Source organism: Nestor notabilis, unplaced genomic scaffold, assembly GCF_000696875.1.
Source record: "Nestor notabilis isolate BGI_N333 unplaced genomic scaffold, ASM69687v1 scaffold30180, whole genome shotgun sequence".
In the NCBI taxonomy this organism is placed as follows: domain Eukaryota; kingdom Metazoa; phylum Chordata; class Aves; order Psittaciformes; family Psittacidae; genus Nestor; species Nestor notabilis.
In genome coordinates this window covers 39,758-52,010 of record NW_009912003.1, presented here as the reverse complement: position 1 = coordinate 52,010, position 12,253 = coordinate 39,758, and the positions used below count along the sequence as shown (strand labels likewise).

Sequence of the window (12,253 nt, the reverse complement as noted above, 5' to 3'; positions counted from 1 at the left end):
CTCACCCTAGGGCCGACACTTCATAAGACAGATTATGGGGAGACAGGTCTTATCTCACCACTCTTCCTGCTCACCAGCAACACCTTTATGCAGAAGCCTCTTCACCTCTTCTGTTCTGTAGCAAGCGCAGGAGTGGGATTTTTTTCCCACAATAACGTTTCTGTGTAGTTAGGTTTTTGTTTTGTTTTGTCCTAGTTAACATTCATTTGATCTTGTTATCAAATGCGTTCTCCTGCAATCCTCTGAAAGGCCTTATTCAAAACAGCATATGTTTGCTTTTTTTCCCTTTTACATCACCTTAAAGGGGCACATCTGTTGACACAGCTTCTGTAGAGAGTGGATTTCATCTTTTGCTGAAGTTTTGTTCCAGCCAAAGCCGAACCTCCTGCAGATTGTAGAAAAACGGGCCTTTGCCTCCCAAGTAGGCAATTTTTTGTCTCTGTACAATGCATACTCGCTCAAATGAAACCCCATAGGCCACATTGGCATTATTGTCCATGCAGTCAGCCACCACTTGGCACTGAGGTGGCAAGGAAAAGTGCTCTAGGAGCTGATGAGCGGCTGCACATCGGTCTTCCTGATTCCTGTGTTTCTTAACTTCAAATGAAGAGGAAGAGATGCCAGGGGCAGCCCAGCCATCTGATGGATGAGCCTCATCGATGTAGACCAACAGAAAGTCAGCCACACCAGAGAACTCCTCCACCAGCTTGCTGAAGGCTGACAGCTGGCTTGTGAAAGGTGGTCAGGTAGCGGAACCAAAGTTGACCACAAGTGGCCGCTCAGAGTTGGCAAAATCCAGAAGGTGGCATTTGGCTCCACACTTGCTACCGACACTCTTCCAGCTGCTACTGCTGCCATCGCTGCCCTTGGCTATGTGGATTACACTGGAGTTTGGGGCTTCTCCTCCCAGTTTCACCTGATAGCAAAACAAATTAAAACATAGCAAGTTAGTATGTCTTGCTTGTCCAGTATCCTTACGACTACCCTCTTCAAGTAAATAGAGTCAACTGCTCAAAGAGTACACCTAACTACCAGCATGGACACTAGCATTGAGATATTTCAAATCAGCAAAAGCAGAAGTTACAAAAAGTTCAGCTACTTCATCTCCACTCACAGTACAGGGAAATGTGGAATGCGTGTTAGGTCTACTACTTATTATTGTTAAAAATTTGATCTGATATCTGTCTTTCCTGCCCACTACACACATAGTACTGTCCACCCTTATGTATTTGCAGACTCTTATTTGCTTTCAGACAGACTACCTCCAGTTTATTCTAACTTTTCTCTGTGAGACAAATTTTCTAGACATTATTTTTTTCACTGACATCCTCTGAATTCTCTCCACTTGGTTCATATCTTTCTTGAAGAGTACTATTCAAAACTTCAAAAGAGTTTTTACTAATTCTCAGAAGAATCAAAACAATTACTTCATGTATCTCACAGGCTACACATTTTATACATTCCAGATGTTTGCTTTTTACAAGATATCATTACTGTTTTGGAAAAACTGTAGACTGATGATTAGGGGGTTGCTACTAAGAATTGATAATGGTGCCTAGGCCCCTTTTTCTAGGTCCCTTTTTCTACCCTTTCTATTTGCTCCCCATCATGGATTTGGGTACTTCATCAGTCCAGACTGAATTTGGTGATTTGCACATGGCTCTGTTGAACTGCATCCTACCTTTCAAGCTATTCTTCTGATTCTTCAAAAATCATTCTGCGTTGTATTCCTGATCTTCACAACGCATGCAGTGACTCTCAATTTTGAGTTTACAGATTTCACACATGTATATTCTCTTCCATCCTGCATCCCAAGAATGAAAATATGCAAGAGTACCAAACAAAAGAGAGATCTCCGCAAATGCCCACTCAGTATATCATTTTGTTTTGACAATGGACCATCCAAGACTGTGATCTCCAAAGGTTTTTCTAACCACTTTGAGTAATTTCATCAGCAGTTGAGTGATATGTTTTCTTCTACTGAAACATTTCTCTAGAAGATGACTGGGGGGAAAGCAGCAGAAAAGGGGTAAAGCTTATATGATGGTTGAAGTAAGATGAAGTAAAAATGAACTGTTCTCAGTTCTAGCCCCATATGTAACTCAGACCAAACAGACAATTGCAGAAAAGTCATTTTGCCTGACCTATTTCCCTGCCTATAGAAAAAAGACAGAATATAATAAGCATATCACAGAAGGCACAGACAGAATGAGGTGGAGCCTGCAGAGGGCTCCAAGATCCTTAACTGATAACTGCTATAGAACCACAAAATATTATTACATAAGACAATTAGTTTTTAATGAGCTCTACTACAGCAATTCCTATGTATCTGTCTTTACCATCTGCTCTAGTACAACAATGCAATTATCCTTTTGTATTTCCCTCACTTTTTCTGTCTCTGTCTCCTGACTATTTTATTATGTTTAGAAGTGTTGCTTTGAAGGAAACATATAGGGCCAAATTCTGAGGTCTGTCATATTTTATTTATTTATTTATTTCTGTAGCTACTTGCTTTCGGAAACAAGTGAGGTTTGAAATAGCTGAGTTTGGGACCTGCTGTGTGAGCATGTTGTCCGTTGAACTCCAGGAAGGAAATGGTTGTGTCACAATTTTTGAGAAAAAAAGGATCTATGTGGAGAGAGGCAAGCTCAGAGACTCAAGCTGTAGCCTTTAAGTAGCATTATGCATCTTGCAGTATTTAAGTGCTGCTACAGGCTCCCTACACCTTAGCAGGTAGTAGGTACTCTTCTGTGCAGCTGTTGAAAACCTCATTTCTCTCTGCCATTCTGTGCATTAAGATAGGCAAAGCAAGAGTGAGTAAGGTAAAGGCCCAGACTTGAGCAAAGAAATAACACAGGTCAAGACCATGTGTCGGCCATATAGTCATCCTGAGGGCTGCAATCAATTCATAAGCCAGCTAGACAACTAAGCATTTTGCGGTAAGTTGGTAACCATCAAAAAAGGCACATCTCAAGAAACACATCTGCACAAATACCAGATCCTTCTTTACCTAGAGAGCGCCCACCTGTTCTTGCAGTACCAAGCAAATGTTCTTTTCAGAGCTAGCTTGCCTAAAATGTGCCTTTTGGGCAAAGCCTGACATGTAAATATCTGTGCTGCACCCACTCCCTGGATGAATAATGGACTTCAGTATTTAGGAGTGTGCGCTGATCCAGTCAAAGAAAAGAAGTAATAACATGCAATTTATCTCATAAATTACAATTAAGCAACATACTTTGAATTTCTGATGTTTTCTGGCACTCTTCAGAGCAGAAGAAATATAAAGGTAAAAACGATAGGAGTAACTAAAACTCAGCAGTGAACAGAGCTGCTCAGGAGACAAGAAATATCTGAGGAGCTGTTTTCCCTTGCTCTTCTGGTTTTCTTTTAACAAAACTATTATGACTGTAAATACACTAACACTCTTGAACTGGAAAATCACAGTCTGCTTTTAGATCATATTTAGGCAGAAGGAGAGGCTACAGACTGTAAGCTCCTCATTATCAGCTCTTCCCTTAGGTCTACCAAACGTTTTACTCCTAGGTGAGTTTGCAAACCCTGAAGGAACAGATTAACAAAACTCCCATCCGATGCCACCATGGGAATGCCATTCAAGTACTATTTAACCATGAAATCAGGGATGGCAACATATTTCACTGTTCTCCAACAATACAAGTTTGCATTCTTTCTCTCACACTCCTTATTGACTAAAAAGATGGATTTAGGAAATAAAGTACAAATATACCCCCTGTCACCTTATAGCAGTTCTCTTCATTTCCCAGAGCCATGAAGTGAGTCCAATGGCCGCAGGTTACCTATCATTTTAATTTTTGTTTCTAGGAGTGCTCGTGTTGAATTCTTTCGCCTTAATGAGACTTCCTTGCCAAGTAGGCATTCACAAGGCATTTTCTGCTCTTGTAGAGGAGTAATTAGGTCAGTGCCTTGTTCCATGCCAGTGTCAGGCACTCCAAAATGCAGTCCTGCCCAGTCATTAAAGCTTAAACATAAGCAGCAGCATCTCCACTAATTGGTCTTGATGAAGCACTGACGTTCCCAATGGGACTCTTTATTTCACGAGGCTCAGAACCTGTTTGACACAGGATGACAATATCATCCTTTCTGATCATCTGCATTATAGGCCTTGGTTCTCTTCTTTGTTGTCATTTATTGAAAGAAAAATAGCTCTTGGAAAAGAAAATCAACCCAATGAGAAAACAAACAAAAACCTCCGTGTGTTCAGCCAAACTGCTTTTGAAATCTTACACAAAGGCAGACAAAATATAAATTCTGAGAAACAAACTATTAGAATTCTCTTCACATGCGAACCAGCATTTCTATAATCACGTACTTATGTGCATGAATATTTGGGCATTCAGTGTCAGACTTCTGGAAGAGGTGGAAACTGGGCAGGATGCAGGCACCCCCTCCCAGGCAGCCTGCATGGGACACGTGAGGTAGGCCAACCAACTCTGAGAGCCAGCCTGGCCATCGACAAAAGCAAGCACCAGCCTTCCACCAAATTAGTGATTTGCATCATTTGTGTGAATTTAGTGTTTGCTCAACAGCCTTGGTACTGCATCTCCTTCTCCAAGCCTGCACACAGACTGAAAAGGGAACAAGGTTTGCTGATGCTTTAGTATACAGACTGCAAAATGAAGGAAACTTAGGAGCAGGAAAGAAGACCCTATTCATAAACTACAGGCTAGAAATAGCACATACTGCTTTGTTGTACATTCTTCATGAGGACTGGAAAAGTCCCATGGACAAAACATCACCTCCTCATTCACCTTTTCTTTTTTCTCGTTCTGCTTTTACTAGCTTTAGCATAACCCTACCAGGATCCTGTGTACAGGAATATGGCTTTAATTCCCTGAATGAGGGAATTTTTCAAACAGTTTGGCAGATTCACCAGGCTGTGTCAAATCCCTAAAGAAAATAGGTGATGCCAGACAATTAGCAGTCTATGATATTAGCCATTTAAATGTGGACATGCTGCTCTTGGGACTGGAGTCCAGAGACTGGTAATGAACTGAATTTCTGGAGCTTTTTGCTCCTTTTCAAATTATCTGCTTTTAATTTGATTTGATCCCATCCAGCTAAATATAGCCTCTGAACAGCTTGATATTTCTCAGAGTTTCATCCAAATCATAATCAGACTCTGTCTGGAGAATGATACAAATTATTATTTTTGGTTTTTTATTTACGTGAGCCAGAGATTTGTAGTGGATAAAAATTACAGGAGGCCCTTGTCTGGAGTAGCATATGGGAGTGGGAGCTCTTCGTGGGGAGGTGGCAAGTTGCTTTAAGAGACCTGATTATTTGAATTGGAGAGCAGAGACTGGAACTGAATGGAGTTCTCCCAGACTCCTGAGTCTTTTATTTAGGATAAGGTGTGTGAAGCTGAGGGAGGGAAGTGGGAGGCAAACTATAAGGGCACAGTCCATATAAAAATAACTGGTCAAATGCTACTCTCTCTACTTAAAAACTGCCAGTCCCACAAATAAGCATGCATGGCAGAGGGATAATATAAAAGAGCCTTTTGCCTTGCACTCTCTTAAAAGAAAATGGATAATTTTAGTTCCTCTGATCAGGGAGCATGCAGCAAGCTTCTTAAGGGCTTATGTTTCCCTCAGGATAGGAGCATATCCTACCTCATGGGATCCACTGGCTGCCCCTGTGGACTCCACCTACAGGATATAGAGGTTTTCGCCAGTCTTTGTTAGTCAGCACCTGGAGGACATTTGAAGTTAATTTGGATTTTTCTTTTTTTTTTACTCAGCTTTAGCGCTGTATGAATACACAGTGGGCATTTTGTTGAAGAGGCAGAGCTAGACTGAGCACAAGGATCAGGTACAATCCTTTTCATGGGTGGTACCTGTTCGCTAATTTTCTGTGTCTACCAGAGCTGAATGAGTTTTTCAGAAGGGTTTGACAAAAAATCAAGAAGTCCTTTCAGTCTGTTTTTCACAGATAGGGGTGAAACTGGAAGACTGCAAAGAGTCAGTGTGGAAGAAGTGAAGTTAGATCTACAAAATGAAACTGGTAGGATAAGACCCCATGGGGGATAGGAGTCATCACATTCCTTTTCCAGCCCTTTTTCTGTCTTGAGTCTATGAACTGTAAACTCCGTGGAACAAGCTGTCTGCTCCTTATTTATGATACTGCCTAGTACAATGGGACCCTGGTCTAGGTTGTTCCTCAGACATGAGTATAACAAACATGATTATATATTAATAATAATGACAATGTTTTAAATTAATGACAATGACAAGCTCAAATCCTGTTGAATTTATGTTCCAAACACAGCAGGAAAGGTTTTAATTGTGGTTTTGTTTTGTTTTTCTCACTTCTTTCAAGACTGTTTTCATTTGCAAATGTCAATGAAAACAATTCTGCTAAAGCCGAACTTTGTAAAACCAATAAAATATTTTTAATAACACACAATGTCTAGTTCTAAACCCTGAAACTATACCACATGCTCTCTTCCACAAATTCCCTTTATCACTGTCAAATGCAGAGAGACACTTCCCTACCTTGCCAGACAAAATAAATACAAATAATTATAGAGGTTATGTCTTTGTTTCAACCCTTTAAAGATTTCCCCAAAAATCAAAGAGACAGCCAAACAGCAGGCAAAGAATTGTGTCATTGTATTACTTTCATGCCTTGCTTTGTGATAATACTGTGCAGCATGCACTTAACATGGCAGTTTTCGAGCCATCCTACTTAGCATACTGATTTATTTTATGAATAAATTGTGTCCCTATCTGTCAGGCAGAAGTAGCCAAAGATATGTTAATTGTGCCTCCCTGAAATCTGAGGAAAATCCCACTGGGTGTTTACTGAACCAGTTTACTTGCTGTTACATCCACAGATGGATCTACGGTGAGAAGCTGGGATCCTGTGCCAACCATTCCCTCCATGCTGGGTCTGTCAGCTTGCTGCTGGCCTGTTCTAAAGGCAGTAAAAAGCTTTACAAGTACACACACACACCCATCACCATCCATTGCTTGAGATATCAGCATCCTTCTGAGGGCTGCAATCACAGAATCGCAGAATCGCAGAATTGCAGAATCTCAGAATGGGGTTGGAAAGGTTTGGGTTGGAAAGGACCTTAAGATCATCTAGTTCCAACCCCCCTGCCGTGAGCAGGGACACCACACACTAAACTATGTCGCCCAAGGCTCTGTCCAATCTGGCCTTGAACACCGCCAGGGTAATGTACGTTTACACACGTGTATACACGCACACATGCTTGTTATCCTCATAGGTGCACCACAACATTCCTAAGAATGTGGCTGCTCCAAGGAGCTACCATTAAGGTCTTACTCTTAACAACCCTGCACTGAGGTGGGGAAGAGGGAAGATTTCCTCACGAATAACCTTACAGGTCTCTACTGGAGACCAGGAACAGTAGCTCCACATTACTGAAACACAAAGCTCTTATACGGCTCTGGTAAAGCTCCGAGCATGAAGCCTCAGCACTGGGCACTCTTAATGGGTGCAACCTTTTTGTACCCACTTAAAAAGCATTTTAAGATAATAGTTTCTCGCCTTTGGAATCTTAGAAAGCAGATTCATTCCAGTACTAAATAAGGCATGGAACTTAGCAGCTAAAAAAATCTTTTTAAAGTAAATACAGTGGGTTTTTCAAGGTTTCTCTAGCTTTTTCTCTGGATTTCTGAAAGCTATATCACACATTGAGTACACATGCTGTGGGCTAAAACAAATGCCTCACTGGCATTTGTACAGATGACCTATATAAATCATGCAGAAGGCACACTAACAACCTCCCCAAAATCTCTGCATTTTTTTTCTCTTATCAGTAGGTGTGGTTGCCTTCGTATCTATTTATATGTACATATAAACATATATATGTGTGTATACATATACAGAGAAATGAGAGGACTGGCTCTTGGAAAAGCAGATTATGTATGCTTGTGTGTGTGTATTTTTGCATTTATACACATATACATATATGTATGTACATATATAGAGAGACAGATACACACACATATATATCTGTATACATACAAACAGATATGAAAGTGTAAATACCTACACACACATACATACATGATTTGCTCTTCAGGAAGCAATCCACTCATTTCTGTAGATAAACAGAGCACAACTGTAAATTAGAAAAATAACATTTAAATAAAATATTTGCACTCTTGCAATTATATGAAGTTAATGTAACTTGGCTACTAGCTCTTTTTATCACTGTTAAGACAATTTATCTGGTCTTAAAGACTCCCTTGCTGTAATGTAAGACACACTTGCATCTTGGAAAAAAGGAGGAGGATGTTCTATAAATCAGAAAGCTGGTATAGTGCAGACAATGTCAACACTGAGTGTGACAGATACTGAACTGAAAGCTAAGGAAGTAAAAAGAAATATATTAATCATTGATAAAATTCACATAAGAAAATAAACAAAAGATAAATCATGTTGTTTCTATTTGGACTGTAAAATGTGGAGAAAGTAAATCATATAGAATGTTATATTTGCAAAAAAAAGTAATGTGCATTAATAAAATAAAAAAATAGTCATGTGAAGTAATTTGGTTGTTATTAGAATAACAACAACAAGAAGAACAAAAGCAAGTTGAAATTTGGGTAAGATATTCAAAAGGTTTTCTAGAAGGGAAAATGCATCAGAATAGATATTTTCAAATACACTCTATTCCAAGATCATCTCTTCTGCGCACTAGTCTTGAAACAAAAGAAATTCTGGGACAGGCTGTGTGTTTTCAAGGCAAAACTCCTTTCTTGTAATAAATTTATTTTAATCCAGAATCTAGTATCTACCCACTGGCTTTTTCTGGAATGGCTTCCAGTAATTTAATTTGAATAGTAATTTAGTGTGAATAGAAATTTTACATCAAGTACTTCTGTGAAAAATGTTCTGAAATGTACTGAGAAAGAGTTCTGTGTAAAGCATAGTTACTGCTTTAATCCAGTTGTCTTCTACTAACTGGCAATCTACCTTTGGTTTGTCTCAGACATCTGCAATTCTGCTGTTCTAGCTGAAAAATGATGATTATCTTACAAATACTCCTCAGTGGAATGAGCTTAAGCACCTGCTTAAGTACTTTACTAATACCTGGCTTCAGCTAGCAAATTGGAGCAACAAGCAATCACAGTTATGGTACAGACATGCATTTTGCCATTTTCTTTAGTACCCTGATTCCCTAATATTTTCATTTCCCACCCTCATTAATTGCCTAAGTTTAAGATATCACAACTAAGCAGTCCTAGTCAGGATTTAAAAATTATTATTTAAGGGAAAAAGATGCTTTGTGGGACAGTCTTTAATATATTGCAGTATTTCTCATGCCTTTTAAACATGCCAAAACAGGGTATATTTCAAATTTTTTCAACTCTAGCAGTATAGCTTTCCACCTGAAGCTTTTTTTCTTTCTCTTCCTTACAGAAGCAGCAGAAGCTTCTTTTCTGTTGCTTCCTCTTCTCCCAATATTGCTCCTTAGTTTATTTTGTCCGCTTTATAATTTGATTTTTACATATATCCACCTTTCTGTGACAATCAAGAGTTTCCGATGATACTCTGTCTTTACAGCCCACAATTCTATTAAGGAAGATAGAGTCTTTCCATGAAGTGTTGGTCCATCAGTTTTGTCTTAAGGATAGCCAGAATGAATGGAATATTTTCCCCTTTTTGGAACAAGGTGATAAAATTGGATTATGTCTATATGCATTTTTCTCCTGAGTTCATTGAAACTCAGAATTCATTCTAGGGTCCTTAAACCCTAATTGTCCTGAACAACCTAGGTGATTTAAAGGTGATAAGGGAGAGTTTTTAATTACCAGATTTCAAGGTATGAGTTTCAATGCCAAGACCAAAAATAGCATAGAGTCACCCACCTGTAGCTTCCATGGTTGAAATTAAGAGTAATGAGGAAAAGGCAAAGTATGACTTTGGACAGTATAGAAAGACATGTGACATCTTTTTTTTAAAATAATTTTGTGTTATTTAAGCAGAACAAGATTGAAAATATCTGATGGATATAAGGCTTCTTACAGCACACCTTCTCCAGACCCTGGCCCACATACAGGTTGCAAATGTGGGAACTGGAAGCTTGGCTGTTTCAGAGCCATGCTACCAACTTCCACTGGAGCTTTGGCAAAGTCATGTGTTAACTGTCCTACCATGCCTTGTCTGTGAAAGGGGAAAAATTGTGTTCACCATCCCTTTTAACAAGGCCACTGTAAAATTTACTTACTTAATGTCTGTGAAGAGACTAAAAAAAGAAACTGCAAGGGCCAGGAGAATAGTAAGCTTCACTCAGCATTACTTTATTTGAGTAGCCAGCTGGCTGATTCCTAGGGTGGCAGTAAGAGGTTGACCCATTTGGCAAAAGCATGTTACTTACATTTGTCTTACACTAAAAATTAATGTCCCCATGGATTGGATTTCAAGCTAAGCAGCTTGTATTCCCTATCACAAAGCCAGCAAACACCAACACCACCAGCTCTTAACATCTCTAGGTAAAGAGCAAATACAAAAGCCATTGAAGGGGAGTGAAAAGGGACTGGGGGAAGGTGATATAAAATGAAATATTTCAGAAGACACAGAGCTATCACTTGGATAGGACCCCTATGACCTCACAACATCATAAGGTATGTTAAATTAGTCTAAAAAAGACAACATGTTAACAGACTAAACACTGTTTTGGAAGCCACAAAGCTCTGAATTTGGTACTTTTACTTACTAACTGGGTAGCCTGTGCAAGAAATTTCATCTTTTGGGGTCCACCTTTTCAATCTATAAATGGGAACTATACCTACCTCATGAATCGTGGGCAGTACCACGGGGTAAAGTTTGTACAAAACTTAAAATGAAAAAAAAAAAAAGTATACGTTGTATAACTGCTATTGGCTTTATTAACTTAAATCACCAGGCAGCTGTCCCTTGGCTAGTGAAGTTCATTTTTAATCTCTGACATGTCCCTCTGTCACTGCTTCATGAAGAAAAAAGGCTGTTTCACTTCATGCCCAGTTTTACTATTACTTGGATGCTTCCTCCAATATAAAAATTAACATATGAGTAACAGAAAATGCCAGTGTAATGACAAAGGTTCATTTCTACCTTTTACTGTAATTGAAACAATTCTGTGTTACACAGATGATATCCACCTATGTAGAGCTCTATTTGAAGATGCAGTCTTTCTATAATCTCTGAGGATCTCACATGGCAAACAATTTTAAACAACAAAACAGCTGTGAAAACATCTAGAGTACTTTACAATTATTCTTATATGAAGATCCTGAAGTGCTTTATAAACATGAAAATCATTATTCTTACTGGTGGGGAAACTGAGGCATGGCTAAAATAAATGACATGGCTATGGCTGCACAGAGAGTTAGTGGCAGAGCAGAGAGGCAGCAGCTCCTGGATCTGGTGAACCCTTAGTCCCTGACTTAAAAGTACTGCTCCTTTCAGCTTGTATGTCTCACACCAAATAGGAGGTAGCCTGCACTGCACAGAGGCATTCCTTTCCTCCTCTGTTGAGGAGGGGACCCACCCTAGCCTGCCAGTCCCCATCCCCGCGTACCCACCTGCTTGTAGGCATCCAGGAGGAAGCTGTTCCAGACGCAGCGCAGCCCCTCCGAGGTCAGCATCCTCCGCCACTCACCGCGCCCAGATTTGGACCGGCTCAGAAATAGCACCATGTGCTTCAGGAGAATAACAGAGTCATAGAGAGCAAGGAAGAGGCAATTGGAGAAAAAGACCGGCAAGATCTGAAGCGTGATCAGCAAATCCACACTTAGCAGACCCATCTTCCTTACTGCTTCTTTTCAGCTGGATGCCTTCAGCTCCTTTTTTTGCTCTGTACTCTCATTTAAAAAAGTAAAGTAAAAAGCATTTCAAAAGCCTCGTTACCCCTCTCTCAGCTTCTCTCTTTAAAATGATCAGAGACAGTTAAATATGAGCAGGCTGGTTAAAACCATAACTGCATGATACTCATTCAACTTGGAGCTGCTTATTTTTCAGAAACTAAGATGTTAACGAAAATTCTTCCCTTAACCAGGAGACCTGATTTTGTTGAAGAGAGAGGCAGCTGTGTTTCCAGTTCCCTGCAGTCACAAAATTTAAGCTAAGACTGTTAATTTTTAACTTCCCTGCACTATCCCATTGTCTCTCAGCTATTTAAGCACTGAACAGAGCTCCCAATCCCGTGTCAGTGAAGCTAGCTACCAGGTGCAACAATACTTTTATTTAAAAAAAAGAA

General features: G+C 39.7%; 1 protein-coding gene across 1 annotated transcript; it reads right to left on the bottom strand.

The window, feature by feature from the left end:
* Nucleotides 1-298: 298 nt before the first annotated feature.
* Nucleotides 299-11,801, bottom strand: DIO2 (deiodinase, iodothyronine, type II). Its single transcript, XM_010017352.1, is given in 2 exon segments — nt 299-916; nt 11,580-11,801. Coding segments are annotated over 2 exon segments (840 nt in total).
* Between the last annotated feature and the right edge of the window lie 452 nt (nt 11,802-12,253).